Raw genomic sequence first — 20,935 nt, forward strand, 5'->3', positions numbered from 1 at the left:
CCGTCAGACTGCCAGATAGAGAAGCGTGGTCACTCACTCCAGAGAATGCGTCTCCACCAGCATACCATTCCAACATTTGGCACTGCACATGGGGATCTAAGGCTCGCAGCTGCTCCTCGGTAACGGGACCCCAGTCCATGAAGATTCCGATAAATGGTTCTTGTTCTGTCGTTGTTACAGAGGCAGTTTGGAGCACAGTAGTGAGCGCTCCTCATTCACTGAGCTCTTCAGTACTATCCATTCTACTGCTAATGTTTGATTGTGGAGACTGCAGGGATGTACAGTATGCTTGACGTACAGCACCTCTTTGCATTAGGTTTGGCTGAAAAGGACCACAGATTATTGGCCACGTAGTGCACTGTTCATCTAACATTGGCCCTCATTCCGAGTTGATCGCTAGCTGCCGTTGTTCGCAGCGTAGCGTTCAGGCAAAAAAAATCAGCATTTCTGCGCATGCATATGGGCCGCAGTGCACACGCGCGGCGTACTTTCACACAAAACTATGCAGTTTCACACAAGGCCGAGCGACTCTTTTCAGTCGTTCTGCTGATCGTTGAGTGATTGACATGAATGGGGCGTTTCTGGGAGGTAATTGACCGTTTTCCGGGAGTGTGCTAAAAAACGCAGGCGTGTCAGTTGAAAACGCAGGCGTGCCTGGGGAAATGGGGGAGTGGCTGGCCGAACGCTGGGCATGTATGTGACGTCAAAACAGGAACTAAACTGTCTGAACTGATCGCAAGGTAGGAGTAGGTCTGGAGCTACTTAGAAACTGCATGAAAAAATGTAACAGCAGAACTGCGAACCTTTCGGTCACACTTCTGCTAAGCTAATGTCAAAGTCAGAAAAATATCACGCTGCACGTTGCCATATATTCACCTCATGCGCTTGCCCGCTGCACATGCACTTTCACTGGCGTGCGTGCACATACTCGCAAATGCGTGACGGCGCCTCTACGGGCGTGCGCTCGAGCGCATGGTATGTGCACTTACGGTAGAGTTTGTGTGCGTCTAGCGAGCGACTCAATCGCTCCTTAATAAATCCATATAGCAGGTTTTATAGGTAATGTTCCCCTTAGTGATAACTGTAGGTTTGTTTAATGTGACTTGTTCACGGACTTGGGAATCCCTCTTTACGTGGTACAAAGGGTCTGATTAAGGTAGAACAGTTGTGTCTGGTACCTAACCGAAGAGTATTTTAATAGCAACAATCCGGTGTTGGTTAGGTAAAGATTAATCGCTCCTGCATATAGTTATGGCCATTAGTAGTTTCTGGACATTTCTTATATTTGCGGTTCATTATCCATGCGGCGGGAATCCGGCGATTCCCTCCCACCTGAGCTGTTTGTAATAGTCACAGCCCACCTGTTCAGACTAACCTATGACCTTTTGTTATAATGCGAGGAGACATTCCTGTGTCCAATGAACAATGAGATTATAGGTCCCTTTATAGTATACTGTATGCAGTGTATATAAGATCAGCCAGCCTGGACAGCTCAGTCTCTCTCACTCCACAAACGGTTTTCATATTGACTAACTCGGAGCTGGTACCAGGACTAGCGCAGCGATCATTCCCAGTGTGTGTAAGTAATTCTCTGTAATCATCTCGCTCTTTGTTTGTATTGGCCACATTCTCTCTCTCTGTTATAGTATAAGATTGTAACGTTATTGTATATTTCTGTCTAGATATTCTGTTAGAATTATATGTTAGCTTGTAGTGTATGACTTGTAAACTGTTTACCCCTTTTCGATATAACTAAAAGCTTGTTAGTAAAGGTGTTGGAACCTTAGCACGGTATCGTGTGTTCATTACATTGCAGAGGGTAATAGGAGCGTCTCGATCGCTCAAACAGCTTTAGGATTAACAAGGTTAAGCAGCGTTATATCGCTGCAGTATTTCAGTACAAGGTTTACAGCATAAGAGTATCCTTTCTGTGTGTTACATTCAAGGTTTACTGATTGTCATCCTGTGAGCGTCTGCGCCGCTCGTGATCTCCTCGTGGTCTCGAGCGTCCGCTAGCGTAGCATTACGGTAGTCGCCCGCCTATAGCGTGCTCGACACCACGCATTAAGCTGTGAGCGAGCGTGCCGCATGTGCGTCTGCTACGCTAAGCGCGTACCCTTACGGTACCCCATACGCCAATTGCGTACTGAGTCTCTTACCCATATAGTGAAGGTTATAAGGTAATCATAATCAGCATTATCAATTGGCGGCTCGTCCGTCCTCCACATATCCACACTGACGAAAGCAGACGTGATCTGCCAGCAAGGGCGGGAAGGCAGTAGTGCTGGCTAGATAAGCGTCTGTTTCACTACGTTGTAGGAGTGCTGGTGGAATCCGGAACCGGAGGTAAGAACAATACGCTATTGTCTTTTTAAAACTGTTTATTTCTGTTTTGCGTACACACGCACGCATACATCTGCATTTCTTTTCATTTGTGTATTTTCACATCACTTTCCTGTTTACCATTTCACAATTGATAACGTGCTGAGAAAGATTTGTTGCTATTGGTAGTTAAAAGTAATATTAATACGTTAAGGAGTAATTTGTAAAACACGCGCACGGCTTGCCTAAGATACAAGGAAGTTCGGTGTGGTGTTCAGTAGATGATTACAGTTAAAGATCATCTACATTGATATAAACGTGTTAATTGTATTTCTGTGGATATACCTGGCTTGCATACATGTGTCTCTAACAAAGGGCGGGACTAGCGTACGCGACGCAAGGGCCGACGCACGGAGCGTATATTACGCAACGGAGCGTCTGGGTACGCCCACATAATACAAATCACACGATAGTATTATTTTAAATAGGCGAAAAGGAGGCAACGCGATAATGGCGCAAATCGATCTCAGTGTCCAAAATTTTAAGCTAATAGATCCTTCTCTAATTTGCGACTCATCTGGACTAGACTGTGTTACTGAATGAAAGGGATTTCTGCGCAGAAACAAAAGTAAAGAAGCATATGAGGTGAAAGAGTGTGTATACATATATATAAGTTTCTAAAATTTTTGGGGTTGAACCACAGGAAATCATTGAGTTCTCGTGAGGTACATACGTGTAAGTGACTGCATGGTGGCTTGGGAGGCATCCCTTGTTAAACATTTTTAAAAAAAAAGAGCATTAGAGTATAGCAGACCAGGAGGTCTACTGTAGCACAGACCAGGAGGTCCAGACAGACCAGGAGGTCTAGGTACAGCAGACTAAGAAGTCCGCTATAGATGTTGGTATACCCATATAGGCCATTAAGCTCTGGCTGAAGGAATGCGCAGCCACAATTTTCGATTCCACTGGTCGCTCCGCACATAAGATTAGTTGCTTATGTGCAGAACGATTGTACCGCACGTAATTGTGTGCATTAGTTAGTAACTTGACCCAGTACCATTTGCGTACGCTGGAGGGGTCACAAACGCTATTTGTACATTCTAACGTGATTTGTGTAATTTTTTTTTATTTTAAGGGAGGTTCGCTGGTCACTCGGGAACTATCCAACAACCAATAGTTACTGGAAAGGGTTAAGTGCTCTTCGGATCACACCCACATGTTCCAGTAAATAGAGGTTCAGGTCGCAGAGGCCCTAGGTTGAGTACGCCAGCGCTAAGGCAGTGTGTGGGCGTATTGTTCGACGTGGGCGAGTGAGTGGAGTACTCGGTAAACTTCCGCCGCCGGCCTACCCAGGACATCTTGGTTTTTGTAAGGGTTCGCTGAAGACCCTGATTTGAAGGTCAAAGGTAGTGAAAGCAGCACCTGCAAAGATGGGGGCCAGTTGTTCAGGTAGGGGGCGATCAACCTCGGTTCGGGTTGACTTAGTAAACCGACCAATAGAGTCGGCAAGGATAACGTGTGATACAGACCGGGAAGTACGAAATGGATCACACACAAAGGTATTGTGCAATGAATGGGAAAGAATGACTGTGCATGACGGGGAAAAGTTCCCACGGGTAGGCAGTTTTAGCCCAGATGTGTTGCAAAATCTAAGGAGAAGGATATGTCTCATTAAATCTGCAAAGAGACGGATCAAACATAATGATTATTTACAGTTATGGCAACAGGAAGGTGAAATACAAGGAGAATTAGCTTACACAGCTGACTCTCACTTTGGTAAGAAAAATGTGGCAGCGAGAGAGAAGGTGGTTACAGAGAATGGCACACTGGTGAATGATAAAAATGCACTTAGCAACTGTATTATAGATAAGGATAAGTGTAATAAATGTAACAATGATAATTGTAATACTGTTAAATGTACAACTATTAACCCATGCAAGTTGCACCCCATGTTAAACTTCCCTCAGGATTACCAGCAAGAAAGTGAGCCCAGCACGATGTCGGCACCTTTTCCAGCAGCCATCCTACAAGACATCCAGGTGGACGCGACCAAATTGGTAAAGACAGTAATCAAACCCCCTAACGGAGGGTCAGGTGAGGTCGTGTCCACAGGTACGTACGGTGTTATATATCACGCACAAACAAATGTACCTCATATTGTAGAACCAACACAAGATGATGTAATTGAATTTAACCCTGTCAGGGTGATCAGTCCCCAATGGGAAGACTGACGCTCAGGGAATCATTCCCGTCAAGTACAGTGCAATGCGCCGTCCCTGGTCTCGGACAGAATTAAGGTCAATTATGTCTGAATTTCCTGATCCTAGGAAAGATCTAGTTGCATGTCAAAGGTTTATTAAAGAACTAGGAAACTCCACAGAACCCACCAACAAAGATTGGCGGACAGTGCTGAGGGCAGGTTTGCCCTCCAGTGTTGACCCTGCGAAATTTATTGCTGATTGTAAATTAGACACGGAGGTACCTTGTACGGAGGAACACAATCAGGAATGTATTAAGCAGATCAACCGACAGTTAGAAGTATATTTCCCAGCCATTGTCGAGTGGAACAAAATCTTCTCCATAAGACAAAACGAAGGGGAAAGTACTTTTAATTATTTCCACCGGGCATTGCAGGACATGACTAGGTATACAGGTATAGAAAACATCGAAACAAGTGCACCGCACAGAAAAGTAGCAGTATTTGTGTTAATGGATGGTTTAAAGGAAGTGTTGAGAACAAGGGTACAGACCACCAACCCAAACTGGAGAAATATCTCAGTGGCTGCATTAAGAAAGTCCACTGTTGGGCATGAGCAAAACATCAGCAAGCACAGGGAAACACAGAGACGTAAGGAGCCTCAGATCCCTGTGGGTAAGTCCAAGGTGATAAGGTGTTATAATTGCCAGAAGGAAGGTCATTATGCAAGAGATTGTAGATCAGGAAATTTACAGAAGGTATATCAACCCCCAAGACAACAACATAACCATGGTATCCAAGGAATCAGGGAAGTACAGGGAAAGCGGTTGATGGTGATGAGTATCCAAGCGTTTGAGGAGGCATCAAATCAACCAAGACCTCAAGTCACTGGCACTTGGAGGAAGCCCAGGGCTTGTTATCTTTGTAAAAGAGAAGGGCATCATGCCAGCAACTGTAACAGCCCACATAAAGTCAGACCCCCTAGACAAGAACACGAGCAGAGTTACGACACTCGGAAGTATAATCAGGTATCACACATGTCAAATTTTGGTCCACATATATAATTTATGATTAGGAAAGTTGATCATTAACCTTGATAAAGCCTGAGGTAACAGTTAATAAATTGGGAGGTCATTCCTTGAAGACACAGGAATGACCGGGTAAAAAAATTTGTAATGTATCTGTAAAATGTTTCTTTTTCCCCATCTCTGACGTTCACCACAACAGCTCCAACATCACCTGACTACCTGACCTTTTCAGAAGTCTACCAAACCCCAGTATGACCTACCAGCATCGATGTATCCTGGCCAGATACAAAGGGTGGAGTATGGAAATACTGGTGGGAGAGACTATGCAAAGATACCAGTGGACATGTAGGTGTGACAGCCTGATGGTGAACAGAAGATCTGACAATGTTTTTTTTGTTTGTTGTTTAATGTAAAATGTGATGAATTGTTCTCTCTCTCGTTTGTTTGTTTTTTTTCCTTCTCTCTCTTCTCTTCTTTCCCATGTTTTGGAGATGGTATGTCACACATCAGTTGGACAAGTGGTAATGCAAGATTTTTGCTCCTTACAGGGAGATCGCTGATTTGGAAGGAATATTGTATCACCGGAGTGTTCGTTTGGAAGACTGAGAGACAGCACCTTTGAGATGACAGCAGAGCAAGAAGAACAACAAGACTAGAGGACAAAAGACATCGTAACATTTTTCTTTCCCGTCAAAGTATTTTTGTACCCCCATTACAAATTTCTCTTTCTCCTCCTGTAAGATGGACTCGCCCCAAGAGACTGCAGTCCGTGTTTTCCTGTTGACCATGATGTTGACCAGAGCAGTCTGTTTCGGTGAGAGTACCAGTGAGGTCGAGAAAGGATCCAGAAAAGTTCTGATGACAGAGATGGAGGCGTAGATTTCCAAGAACAACATAATCACCAAGCAAAGGCGAGTATCAGAAAACGATCTGGTAGCATTGACCATAGAAGGAATTGTGAAGGATTGTTAGCTGAAGAAAATTGCATTTGTAGGCATTGTGATAACTTAGTTGAGGATGGGTGCATCAAGAAATGTCAGTCCAGTTTTAACATTAACATGGACCGGCATCCATTGGGTGACTATCACTCATTAGTGGGAAAGGTGTTAAACCAAACAGACTGTTGGGTATGCTCTCAAGTACCTCAAGGTCACAGCAAGTCAGGACTAGGACCATTTCCTTTAACGATAGGGGAGGTACTTGAGTTAAGTGGTGGGAGGCCGGTGGACAAGAGGATTAATATCTCTAGTCCTCCTAGTTTGAAGCTCCACCAATATCATGTGGATAGGTCCATAGTGTGTTTTAACATTTCCAATACCCGAAAGCCGGGAAATTGGGAAGTGTCATGGAATAACAAAACCATGACCTTTTCATATAGAGCCGATAGAATGCCTACAGATACAGAGCTTATACGCCACAGTGGAAAATATTTCCGATATAGGTATACCCTAGGAAGTAGGACAATGAGAGTTGGAGAAGTATCACCAGGATACTGTGCACATATCATACAACCGGATACGTGTACTAGACAGATGGGAGAATTAGGGTTAGGAGAGTTCACATGGAAAATGTGTAACATGGTTTTGACATATTCAGTCCCATATGTTCTCCCCGATGACGCATATTTCATATGCGGGAGAAAGGCGTATGAGTGGCATGCCCCAAACTCAGAGAGATTATGTTATATTGGAAAGGTACCGCCTGAAGTAATGACTGTATCGCATAACAAAATTGATTTGATTTACGACCCAACCATTGAGACCACGCTGTGATAAAATATGATTCCACGATCCGTTTCTTTCACCCGTTTCTCCTTTGTTTTTCTCCAAGGTACAAAGACTCGCTTGGAAGAAGGATTTGAAGACCACATTTATACAAAGATTTTTTTATGGACTATGTTGCCGGCCCCCAATATCCCTAGTGACATTAATGAAAACGCTAGCCTAGAACTTTAGTGGTTTAAAATTTTATGGACATTGAAACGGCTTTGCTCGCATTATAGCAAAAGCCCAAAGAGACTACAGTCAACATGTACATCGAAACAAGACACAAGACAAGACCTCAATCAACAAATGTATATTAAACTCACATAGTTTATGACTGCATTTACCATAATTGCTTCTTATCTTCATTTCTACAACCTTCAGGTAATGACACACATAGTCGATAGGGAATATAGGCACAGATATCAGCACTCACATATCCCCCCATTCATGTATCATCAACTAAAATGTGCTCCCCCATTTTGTTGCAACCACAAGCCGAAAAGAGCTCGGTAAAGTTTGACAGCCCATCCACAGACCCGTAATACGGGATAAGAAGGAATTCAAATGTATACTTCGCAATACCTCGAAGCTTGATTTAAAACACGTACGGCACGATGATACATGACCCCTCAAACATGGATTCATACACACATGCTACTACTATCTCACTAGGTCATACCTTTTTCCCACCTTCTTCTCTTCTCCCTTACCCAATCATAGAAATGTATTTACATATGACATATATTTTTCTCTTTTTGAACTGTTTAAAGGAAGTGGCAGTTATTGGTGACTGCCAAAGGGTGGACTGTCAAAGTCAGAAAAATATCACGCTGAACGTTGCCATATATTCACCTCATGCGCTTGCCCGCTGCACATGCACTTTCACTGGCGTGCGTGCACATACTCGCAAATGCGTGACGGCGCCTCTACGGGCGTGCTCTTGAGCGCATGGTATGTGCACTTACGGTAGAGTTTGTGTGCGTCTAGCGAGCGACTCAATCGCTCCTTAATAAATCCATATAGCAGGTTTTATAGGTAATGTTCCCCTTAGTGATAACTGTAGGTTTGTTTAATGTGACTTGTTCACGGACTTGGGAATCCCTCTTTACGTGGTACAAAGGGTCTGATTAAGGTAGAACAGTTGTGTCTGGTACCTAACCGAAAAGTATTTTAATAGCAACAATCCGGTGTTGGTTAGGTAAAGATTAATCGCTCCTGCATATAGTTATGGCCATTAGTAGTTTCTGGACATTTCTTATATTTGCAGTTCATTATCCATGCGGCGGGAATCCGGCGATTCCCTCCCACCTGAGCTGTTTGTAATAGTCACAGCCCACCTGTTCAGACTAACCTATGACCTTTTGTTATAATGCGAGGAGACATTCCTGTGTCCAATGAACAATGAGATTATAGGTCCCTTTGTAGTATACTGTATGCAGTGTATATAAGATCAGCCAGCCTGGACAGCTCAGTCTCTCTCACTCCACAAACGGTTTTCATATTGACTAACTCGGAGCTGGTACCAGGACTAGCGCAGCGATCATTCCCAGTGTGTGTAAGTAATTCTCTGTAATCATCTCGCTCTTTGTTTGTATTGGCCACATTCTCTCTCTCTGTTATAGTATAAGATTGTAACGTTATTGTATATTTCTGTCTAGATATTCTGTTAGAATTATATGTTAGCTTGTAGTGTATGACTTGTAAACTGTTTACCCCTTTTCGATATAACTAAAAGCTTGTTAGTAAAGGTGTTGGAACCTTAGCACGGTATCGTGTGTTCATTACATTGCAGAGGGTAATAGGAGCGCCTCGATCGCTCAAACAGCTTTAGGATTAACAAGGTTAAGCAGCGTTATATCGCTGCAGTATTTCAGTACAAGGTTTACAGCATAAGAGTATCCTTTCTGTGTGTTACATTCAAGGTTTACCGATTGTCATCCTGTGAGCGTCTGCGCCGCTCGTGATCTCCTCGTGGTCTCGAGCGTCCGCTACGCTGGTAGCGTAGCATTACGGTAGTCGCCCGCCTATAGCGTGCTCGACACCACGCATTAAGCTGTGAGCGAGCGTGCCGCATGTGCGTCTCGATCACGGCCGAGCATCTGCTACGCTAAGCGCGTACCCTTACGGTACCCCATACGCCAATTGCGTACTGAGTCTCTTACCCATATAGTGAAGGTTATAAGGTAATCATAATCAGCATTATCACTAACATACACTCCCAGAGGGCGGCGGCTTAGCGTTTGCACTGCTGTTAAAAGCAGCTAGCGAGCGATCAACTCGGAATGAGGGCCATTGTAGAGAGTCATGAAAATATTATATATATACAGTGGCGGCTCCTGCACAACCCAAAATTCAAAGAGGGGAGTCACACTAAGTGCCACCCCAAACACTGCCAAACATCGCCGAATGGGACTCACTGGCAGTTGGTGTGGCTCCCCTATTTAAATTTTGGACAGCTCCGCCTCTGGATCCACCACTGTGTATATATAAGAATTGACAACCCACGATTGCCACTCCACCAGCTGCATCGTTTCTGAAGAATGATGGCTATTCACAATAAAGTGTTCAGGGTAAAACACATATATATAGTATCTTCATTTATCATATATTAAAAGAAAGTGTCTTAAGTTCATACAATTTCAAGAGCACAGCAATAAAAAAAAAAAAAGTCACCGTTTTTTCCCCTTTAGGCTGATTCCAGATTGGGCTGGTGGTGTCAAATCAGTTACTCACTATCAGGCGTCTTGCGGCACCCACGGGAACATGCAAGCCGTTTGTCGCACAGGCTAGGAAATCTCCATCCAATAACGGAGATCCTTGGCCTCCTCCCTCCCACTAAACGGCTGCAACACACCTCTGTTCATTAATTGGCATCAGACTGTCAATCCCTGACAGTCTGATGCCAAGCTGCATGCTACATTGCAGGACCCGTTCGTGCATGCACTGATACTATGTACTTTGCACGTCCCATAGCATTAGCTTTGGATCTGAATACCCCCCAGAATGCGAGACCTGCCAACAATGTATCGCCAATTAGCAGGTGTGTGGTGATGTGAGAAAGGGGTATGAAATTTAATATAGCACAAATGTGTATGATGAATATTGACTGGGACACCCAGCAATTGTGGCTGTTTTGGGTGGAAGGTTTTCAATCATCCATCCTATAGTCCAGACCATGCTCCAAGCGATTTTCACCTTTTCACTAATCCTGGACGAGAAACGTTTTGGAAGTGATGATGAGTTGAATAGTGCAGTAAGCAACTGGTTCAATAGATAGTATTACAACATCTCCTCAAATACATTATTGCAGCATTTATATTAATCCACCACACATTCTTACTTACAAGAGAAAGAACTGCTTTATGTAGAACTGCACTCAGTCAGGCAATCTTTCCCTGTACTTTACAGATTAACTTCAGTCTTTCCCTTTGCTTTACATCAGTTCTTCTCTGTGCTTTACGGCCCTCATTCCGAGTTGTTCGCTCGTTAGTTTTTTTCGCAAAGGAGCGATTAGTCGCAAACTGCGCTTGCGCAACGTTCGCAGTGCGCCTGCGCCAAGTAAATTTGCAAAAAAGTTTGGTATTTTACTCACGGCTTAACGAAGAAAATTCATCGTTCTGGTGATCGTAGTGTGATTGACAGGAAGTGTGTGTTTCTGGGCGGAAACTGGACGTTTTATGGGTGTGTGCGAAAAAACGCTGGCGTTTCTGGGAAAAACGCGGGGGTGTCTGAAGAAATGGGGGGGTGTCTTGGCGAACGCTGGGTGTGTTTGTGACGTCAAACCAGGAACGAAACTGACTGAACTGATCGCAGTGGAGGAGTAAGTCTCGAGCTACTCAGAAACTGCTAAGAAATTTCTATTCGCAATTCTGCAAATCTTTCGTTCACAATTCTGCTATGCTAAAATACACTCCCAGTAGGCGACGGCTTAGCGTGTGCAAAGCTGCTAAAAGCAGCTAGCGAGCGAACAACTCGGAATGAGGGCCTACATCCGTTCTTCTCTGTACTTTACATTAGTCTCTCTCTGTGATTTACATCAGTCGTTCTCTGTGCTTTTACATCAGTCTATCTCTGTGCTTTACATCAGTCGTTCTCTGTGCTTTACACCAGACTTTCTCTGTGCTTTACATCAGTCGTTCTCTGTGCTTTACATCAGTCGTTCTCTGTGCTTTACATCAGTCGTTCTCTGTGCTTTACATCAGTCGTTCTCTGTGCTTTACATCAGTCTTTCTCTGTGATTTACATCAGTCTTTCTCTGTGATTTACATCAGTCTTTCCCTGTGATTTACATCAGTCTTTCCCTGTGCTTTACATCAGTCTATCTCTGGGGGTCATTCCGAGTTGTTCGCTCTGTATTTTTTTCTCGCAACGGAGCGATTAGTCGCTAATGCGCATGCGCAATGTCCGCAGTGCGACTGCGCCAAGTAAATTTGCTATGTAGTTAGCTATTTTACTCACGGCATTACGAGGTTTTTTCTTCGTTCTGGTGATCGGAGTGTGATTGACAGGAAGTGGGTGTTTCTGGGCGGAAACAGGCCGTTTTATGGGTGTGTGCGAAAAAACGCTACCGTTTCTGGGAAAAACGCGGGAGTGGCTGGAGAAACGGAGGAGTGTCTGGGCGAACGATGGGTGTGTTTGTGACGTCAAACCAGGAACGAAACTGACTGAACTGATCGCAGATGCCGAGTAAGTCTGGAGCTACTCAGAAACTGCTAAGAAGTGTCTATTCTCAATTCTGCTAATCTTTCGTTCGCAATTTTGATAAGCTAAGATTCACTCCCAGTAGGCGGTGGCTTAGCGTGTGCAAAGCTGCTAAAAGCAGCTTGCAAGCGAACAACTCGGAATGACCCCCTCTGTGCTTTACATCAGTCATTCTCTGTGCTTTATATCAGTCTATCTCTGTGATTTACATCAGTCTATCTCTGTGTGTTACATCAGCCTATCTCTGTGCTTTACATCAGTCGTTTTCTGTGCTTTACATCAGTCTATCTCTGTGATTTACATCAGTCTTTCTCTGTGCTTTACATCAGTCTATCTCTGTGATTTACATCAGTCGTTCTCTGTGCTTTACATCAGTCTATCTCTGTGATTTACATCAGTCGTTCTCTGTGCTTTACATCAGTCGTTCTCTGTGCTTTACATCAGTCGTTCTCTGTGCTTTACATCAGTCGTTCTCTGTGCTTTACATCAGTCTTTCTCTGTGATTTACATAAGTCTTTCCCTGAGCTTTACATCAGTCGTTCTCTGTGCTTTACATCAGTCTATCTCTGTGCTTTACATCAGTCGTTCTCTGTGCTTTACATCAGTCTATCTCTGTGCTTTACATCAGTCGTTCTCTGTGGTTTACATCAGTCATTCTCTGTGCTTTACATCAGTCTCTGTGTTTTACATCAGTCTTTCTCTGTGATTTACATCAGTCTTTCTCTGTGATTTACATCAGTCATTCCTTGTGATTTACATCAGTCTTTGCTCTGTGCTTTACATCAGTCTTTCCCAATGATTTACATCAGTCTTTCTCTGTGCTTTACATCAGTCTTTCCCAATGATTTACATCAGTCTTTCTCTGTGATTTACATCAGTCTTTCCCTGTGCTTTACATCAGTCTTTCCCTGTGATTTACATCAGTCTTTCCCTGTGATTTACATCAGTCTTTCTCTGTGTTTTACATCAGTCTTTCTCTGTGTTTTACATCAGTCTTTGCTCTGTGCTTTACATCAGTATTTCCCTGTGCTTTACATCAGTTCTTCTCTGTGATTTACATCAGTCTTTGCTCTGTGCTTTACATCAGTCTTTCCCAATGATTTACATCAGTCTTTCTCTGTGATTTACATCAGTCTTTCCCTGTGCTTTACATCAGTCTTTCCCTGTGATTTACATCAGTCTTTCCCTGTGCTTTACATCAGTCTTTCTCTGTGTTTTACATCAGTCTTTGCTCTGTGCTTTACATCAGTATTTCCCTGTGCTTTACATCAGTTCTTCTCTGTGATTTACATCAGTCTTTGCTCTGTGCTTTACATCAGTCTTTCCCAATGATTTACATCAGTCTTTCTCTGTGATTTACATCAGTCTTTCCCTGTGCTTTACATCAGTCTTTCCCTGTGATTTACATCAGTCTTTCCCTGTGCTTTACATCAGTCTTTCTCTGTGTTTTACATCAGTCTTTGCTCTGTGCTTTACATCAGTATTTCCCTGTGCTTTACATCAGTCTTTCTCTGTGATTTACATCAGTCTTTGCTCTGTGCTTTACATCAGTCTACCTCTGTGCTTTACATAAGTCTTTCTCTGTGATTTACATCAGTCTATCTCTGTGCTTCACATCAGTCTCTCTGTGCTTTACATCACTTTCCTTGTGATTTACATCAGTCTTTCTCTGTGCTTTACATCAGTTTTTCTCTGTGCTTTACATCACTTTCCTTGTGATTTACATCAGTCTTTCTCTGTGCTTTACATCAGTCTTTCTCTGTGCTTTACATCACTTTCTTTGTGATTTACATCAGTCTTTCTCTGTGCTTTACATCAGTCTTTCTCTGTGCTTTACATCACTCTTTCCCTATGCTTTACATCACTCTTTCCCTATGCTTTACATCACTCTTTCCCTGTGCTTTACATCAGTCTTTCCCAGTGATTTACATCACTCCTTGCTCTGTGCTTTACATCAGTCTTTCCCTGTGATTTACATCAGTCGTTCTCTGTGCTTTACATCAGTCGTTCTCTGTGCTTTACATCAGTCGTTCCCTGTGCTTTACATCAGTCTATCTCTGTGATTTACATCAGTCGTTCCCTGTGCTTTACATCAGTCGTTCTCTGTGCTTTACATCAGTCTATCTCTGTGTGTTACATCAGTCTATCTCTGTGATTTACATCAGTCTTTCTCTGTGATTTACATTAGTCTTTGCTCTGTGCTTTACATCAGTCTTTCCCTGTGATTTACATCAGTCATTCCCTGTGCTTTACATCAGTCTCTCTCTGTTCTTTACATCAGTCTATCTCTGTTCTTTACAACAGTTATTCCCTGTGCTTTACATCAGTCTTTCCCTGTGATTTACATCAGTCTTTGCTCTGTGTTTTACATCAGTCTTTGCTCTGTGTTTTACATCAGTCTTTGCTCTGTGTTTTACATCAGTCTATCTCTGTGATTTACATCAGTCTTTCTCTGTGATTTACATCAATCATTCCTTGTGATTTACATCAGTCTTTCCCAGTGATTAACTTCAGTCTTTCCCTTTGCTTTACATCAGTTCTTTTCTGTGCCTTACATTAGTCTATCTCTGTGATTTACATCAGTCTTTCCCTGTGTTTTACATCAGTCGTTCTCTGTGCATTACATCAGTCTTTCTCTGTGCTTTACATCAGTTTTTCTCTGTGCTTTACATCACTTTCCTTGTGATTTACATCAGTCTTTCTCTGTGCTTTACATCAGTCTTTCTCTGTGCTTTACATCACTTTCTTTGTGATTTACATCAGTCTTTCTCTGTGCTTTACATCAGTCTTTCTCTGTGCTTTACATCACTCTTTCCCTATGCTTTACATCACTCTTTCCCTATGCTTTACATCACTCTTTCCCTGTGCTTTACATCAGTCTTTCCCAGTGATTTACATCACTCCTTGCTCTGTGCTTTACATCAGTCTTTCCCTGTGCTTTACATCAGTCGTTCTCTGTGCTTTACATCAGTCGTTCTCTGTGCTTTACATCAGTCGTTCTCTGTGCTTTACATCAGTCTATCTCTGTGATTTACATCAGTCATTCCCTGTGCTTTACATCAGTCGTTCTCTGTGCTTTACATCAGTCTATCTCTGTGTGTTACATCAGTCTTTCTCTGTGATTTACATTAGTCTTTGCTCTGTGCTTTACATCAGTCTTTCCCTGTGATTTACATCAGTCATTCCCTGTGCTTTACATCAGTCTCTCTCTGTTCTTTACATCAGTCTATCTCTGTTCTTTACAACAGTTATTCCCTGTGCTTTACATCAGTCTTTCCCTGTGATTTACATCAGTCTTTGCTCTGTGTTTTACATCAGTCTTTGCTCTGTGTTTTACATCAGTCTTTGCTCTGTGTTTTACATCAGTCTATCTCTGTGATTTACATCAGTCTTTCTCTGTGATTTACATCAATCATTCCTTGTGATTTACATCAGTCTTTCCCAGTGATTAACTTCAGTCTTTCCCTTTGCTTTACATCAGTTCTTTTCTGTGCCTTACATTAGTCTATCTCTGTGATTTACATCAGTCTTTCCCTGTGGTTTACATCAGTCGTTCTCTGTGCATTACATCAGTCTATCTCTGTGCTTTACATCAGTCTATCTCTGTGCTTTACATCAGTATTTCCCTGTGCTTTACATCAGTCTTTCTCTGCGCGTTACATCAGTCTTTCTCTGTCGTTACATCAGTCTATCTCTGTGCTTTACATCAGTATTTCCCTGTGCTTTACATCAGTCTTTCTCTGCGCGTTACATCAGTCTTTCTCTGTGCGTTACATCAGTCTATCTCTGTGCTTTACATCAGTCTTTCCCTGTGCTTTACATCAGTCTTTCTCTGTGCGTTACATTAGTCTATCTCTGTGCGTTACATCAGTCTATCTCTGTGCTTTACATCAGTCTTTCTCTGTGCGTTACATCAGTCTATCTCTGTGCTTTACATCAGTCTATCTCTGTGCGTTACATCAGTCTATCTCTGTGCTTTACATCAGTTTATCTCTGTGCGTTACATCAGTCTATCTCTGTGCTTTACATCAGTCTTTCCCTGTCATTATCAACAATACTGGGCATTGCCCACATAAGTACCAGTGCACTGTTTGAGCCTTGCGGTGTGTAAGGAGGAGGGATGGCGTGGAACATGGTAAGCATCTCATTATACAGCAAGGGCAGATTTTACTGTAAGCTCTGGGCTATAGAAAAGAAATGACATTTTGCGGTTTGAGTATACAGTAGATTGATGGACTGCTTAGTCTAGGCACAATGGCCAAGTCCCAATTATCTGTAATAAATGTTGTGTTATCTCTGATCTAACCTCTGGATAAAGGATGTCTGACATACAGTCCATAAATTATCTTCCAAACCGGTGCTGACAAATTCATCTCATCAATGGCTCCTCATTACTGGCTAAACAAATACTCATCTGGTCAGGATACCTTATTACACTGATTAGTTTATCAGCCTGTGCTCCAACCTGCCAAGTCTTAATCAAAAACATATTCCTTTCCTTCTGATCAGGCGGTGGTGATACCAAGATTAGAAGAAAGATCGTTCCCTCCCATTGTATAACGGAGACGGGAACCCCAAGCCCTGGGATATTCCTCCCACCCCCACACAGCCGGATTGTTGGATGCAAGGGATAGATGGATAGATAGATAGACAGAAAGACAGACAGACAGATACAGAGAGACAGATAGATAGATAGATAGATAGATAGATAGATAGATAGATAGATAGATAGAGAGCAGGGCATGTGTATTAGTATTTATATAAAGTGTGTATGTATACAGTATGAATGCTTATGCTTAATTGATTACATTTTAGAATACAGGCTAGATGAGCCTTTATGATTCCTCAAGTGACATGACAAAGGGCCATTGGCCGCCATCTAACAAGAAGTGTGAGCTCTGAAGTCAGCCGGATGCCAGCTATGAGTGGCACTGTGAGGGTTACATCCTCTGTTAGGCTGACAGCTGCACTTGCTGCGGGAGAGAACATGTACACCTGAGCTCGTGTCTGGGCAGAGCAGTTTGGTTTCTCTGCTGCTATCAGCCATTATCATTCATACGAGTCCCTGCACCTTATATCCCCAGCCATGCCCTGCTTATCACTCTCCTGAGTCATGTCTATACTCTGGGATGGATGTAGAGCATAATAGGTCCCTTCTGCGGTCACAGAAAGCCAGGGGAAAGCTGAGTCTTCCATTTACTCCGAGCTAAATGGGAAGTGAAGCATGAGGTGATGAGGCAGGTTGTGATGAGATACACAAAGCAGAGAGTAGGGAACACAGCGGAGGTGTAAATGTCTGTAATTCCCTACAGGAATAGCAGGGACACATTATTCCTAATCACACAAGGGGATATATCTACTTGTATATACGTACTCCATATGTTAATGCAAAGTCCTGGGGCCATGGTACTATTAATATTAAGTACTAATAAGAGATCACAACTTAAACAATACAATGTATTCGGTCTGACATCAAATTGCTGTTTATTCATTATAGTGCATCAATCAGGAGGAAAGCAGAGTGCCAGGAGGAATACCCCGGAGACACGGGGAGAATATACAAGTAAACTCCACACATATGAGCCACAGTGCTGTGATGCAGTAATGCCAACTATTGCACCATCCGCACTGCATGCGCACACACACTCACTCTCTCTCTCTCTCTCTCTCTCTCTCTCTCTCTACACCCTGACATTCCTGGACATCTCTGAATAAGTGCATTTCAAACCAACATAACTAAGTAGTTAATTTAGAGTTGATCGTAGATGTGCACATCTACAATCAGTTACTCTAACATGGGGCTGGACGCCCAGCACAGGGCTAGTCCGCCCCACATGTCAGGCCCTACCCCCTAGCACAGCAGCCCGCCCACCCAATGGTCAGGACACGCCTCTGTTGTCCGGGCCGCGTCCCGCCTACAGCGTTCTACTGCCGTTGGCACGCCCCTTCCCGCCTCACCTCTGCCTGTCAATCAGGCAGAGGCGATCGCAGCCCTGAGATGCTCATAGCATCTCATTGGTCTCCTGGGGTGCGCACGCGCAGTGCGGCCGCTACGCGTGCACACTCCACAAAAAGATTCAGACTGCGATCACTGCCGCTGCAGCGATCCAGTCTGAATTAGCCCCTAAATCAGTGAATTCATTGCTATACGTATGCTATAGCATATACCGGTCGAGGAGCCTGAAGAAGTACCAGTCACATTTGATTCGGGAATGAACACAGAACAATAGTGATCCCTCCTTGTGCGCTGTCTCTTATTGTTCACTATACTCCCTCTTGGACCGCTGCCTCGTGCCAGTACTTGTGAGGTAGCTACTGTAAGCTGCAGGCTAGTAGCAACACCTGGGAGAGAGCGTGGTACAGACTGCAAGCAGAGTAGCTACATATGCATACCTCCCAACTGTCCCGATTTTCGCGGGACAGTCCCGTTTTTCTGGGTCTGTCCCGCTGTCCCTCCCGCGGGCCGCAGTGTCCCGCGGTGGGGGGGGGCAGTTGGGAGGCTCCTGATCACTCGCTGCTCTGCTGAGTTGAGAGTAGAGCAGCGTTGAATAGACGCTGTGCGCATGCGCACAGCATCTATTCCAGTGAGCTAGAGGGGGCATGCCAGCAGCTCACAGAGCGCTGGCCATGCCCCCTCAGTGCCGAAAATGGGGGCGTGGCTCGCGATCACGGACCCGCCACGAAGCCACGCCCTCCCATATAGGCCACGCCACCTTTTTGGGCGCTGACGCGCTACGCGTGCCAAGATGTCCCTCTTCCCTATTCTTCAGAGTTGGGAGGTATGCATATGCACACTGACAGCACCTGTGCTCTCTCTCTCACCTGAGGGTAAATTTACTAAGGTGGGAGATTTTTAGAACTGGTGATGTTGCCCATAGCAACCAATCAGATTATATCTATTATCTGCTAGAAGCAGCAAAATAAATGGTAAGTAGAATCTGATTGGTTGCCATGGGCAACATCACCAGTTCTAAAAATCTCCCACCTTAGTAAATTCACCCCCTGGACGGAGCAGGGAAAAGCTTTGAGTCTTTTTGCATGCCGTCAGTCATCGCAAGCATAACACCATTTACTAACGCCACATGCTTAAATAAACTCACAAAGGACAGTTCTCCCGGTAAGAGGTGTCCTTTACGATAGAAGGGTTTAGGACTCAGGACGGAGTCCTTCTGATGGACACGCTGCGGGGGAGGGGGGGGATGTAATGCATTCTGGGACTGTGTACATATAAGAAAATCAGGCAAACTTCTGAAAGCTTCCTTTTCTGAGGTATAGCTGCAGTTTTAGTGTTGCTACACCCCCGCCCACTGACTGATCCAAGACATAACATACAACTATACACTATAAAGCAAGTATTATCCAAAGTTTGGAAAATCTATACCAGGGGTAAGCAACTGATGGCACTCCAGCTGCTGTGGGACTACATATCCCAGCTTGTCTTTTCACAGCTTTAGCATGTCCCGACATCTACACATCCCAGCATGCCCCAATCTGAGGCAGGGTATGCTGGGATGTATAGTTCGACAGCAGCTGGAGTGCAACACGTTGTCTACCCATGATCCCCACGCAATGTGAGATTGCCGGGCTGGCTGTTTCCTGCTAAGCAGCCCGCCTGGCTGAAACGCACGTGTGTAGCGTGTCCTTACCAGCGTGAAAGGCGTGTTGAGCAGCGTAATCAGAATATCGGCCACTGCCAGGTTGACTATAAACAAACTTGTGGCGGAGTGCATCCGTTTGCTTTTTATGACGACGTGACACACCAAGACATTCCCAAACAGTGAGAAGAATATGATGATGGAATAGGCAACGATCAAAAGGGCTTTCACCATGGGGTTCTGCGACTCGGCTCCATACCTCTTCTTCCCGACAAAGCTCTGCCAGTCGGCCAGGCTATAGTTATTCCAGGAGAACAATCCGGTGATGTTGTGGAGCTGAAAGGATTCCTTCAGGCTGCTGTTGAAGTGAAAACTTTCCGATTTCTTCAGCATGCTGGAAAAACCCAGCAGAAACAGCCACATGAGATAAGAGACCATCTCGAACCGGCTCTGTCCATTGGAGGATTTTAGGTATTTATTCCAAACGAAGACAAAGTAGAGCAATGCCTGTTTGCTCCAGAACTGATCTTCATGACTGAGCTGAGAAGTTGCTAGGGCATTGTCATGCACTGTACAGTAGCAACAGATGCTCCAGTGCTCACGGAACCCTCACATCCAGCATCTGTGGTCCTGGGAGTCTTCCCTAGCAGCACATTTATATCACACACAGGCACACAGAGCTCCCCGGCAGCTGGAGAGAAGCTGTCAGCTCATTGGGCTGCAGCCCATTGACAAAGATGACGTGCCAGATTACACCCCCTTTATCTTGATACAGACCTTTCCTCTGCTACTTTGTAGCATCGAATGCAAGAAGTGCTTAATAAAATGAACAAGCAGCCAGGGTGCGTCTGCAGGAGTCTGCAGATTTCCCTAATGTCTGTGCCCTGCTGCTGTCTGCTATTAGAGAACAGGACACACCGGCTTCTACTGTATCAGTGCAGAACGTTTCTCCTGCGCGTACCAAAATGCAGCGGGGGCTGTGTCTGTATTCTTCTGGTTTACCTTGTCTTCAGCTTTAAGACTCATAGCCGGGACATAATTAAGAACTAGAACAATGAATGCCCATGAACAAAATAATATTAATAATAATTTTATTTCTATAGCGCTCTTTCTCCAATAGGATGCAAGGCACTTAGCAGGCTTAACATAATTAATTACAGAAACAATGAAGAACAGAAAAGCTTTTCATAAAATACGGAGAGCATGGAGATATTAAAGGGACATTATGGAAATACAGAGTAAACAGGAAAGTCAGTCCATTTTTGAAGGATTCTAGCCTGGGGGTCTCTCGCACTGTACGGGGAAGCGAGTTGGAGTCACATGACT

At 44.0% G+C, this 20,935-nt stretch overlaps 1 protein-coding gene across 1 annotated transcript in view; it reads right to left on the reverse strand.

Annotated features, from left to right (window-relative positions):
* The window catches only part of GPR83 (G protein-coupled receptor 83), a 61,182-nt gene extending 40,726 nt beyond the window's left edge, over positions 1 to 20,456 (reverse strand). Inside the window, exon 1 of the mRNA XM_063956994.1 lies at positions 19,661 to 20,456. Coding sequence (XP_063813064.1) covers positions 19,661 to 20,047 — 387 coding nt within the window. The 5' untranslated portion in view covers positions 20,048 to 20,456. The remainder of the gene's footprint in view (positions 1 to 19,660) is intronic.
* Positions 20,457 to 20,935: the final 479 nt, after the last annotated feature.

This window comes from Pseudophryne corroboree, chromosome 2, assembly GCF_028390025.1.
Source record: "Pseudophryne corroboree isolate aPseCor3 chromosome 2, aPseCor3.hap2, whole genome shotgun sequence".
NCBI classification, from domain to species: Eukaryota; Metazoa; Chordata; class Amphibia; order Anura; family Myobatrachidae; genus Pseudophryne; species Pseudophryne corroboree.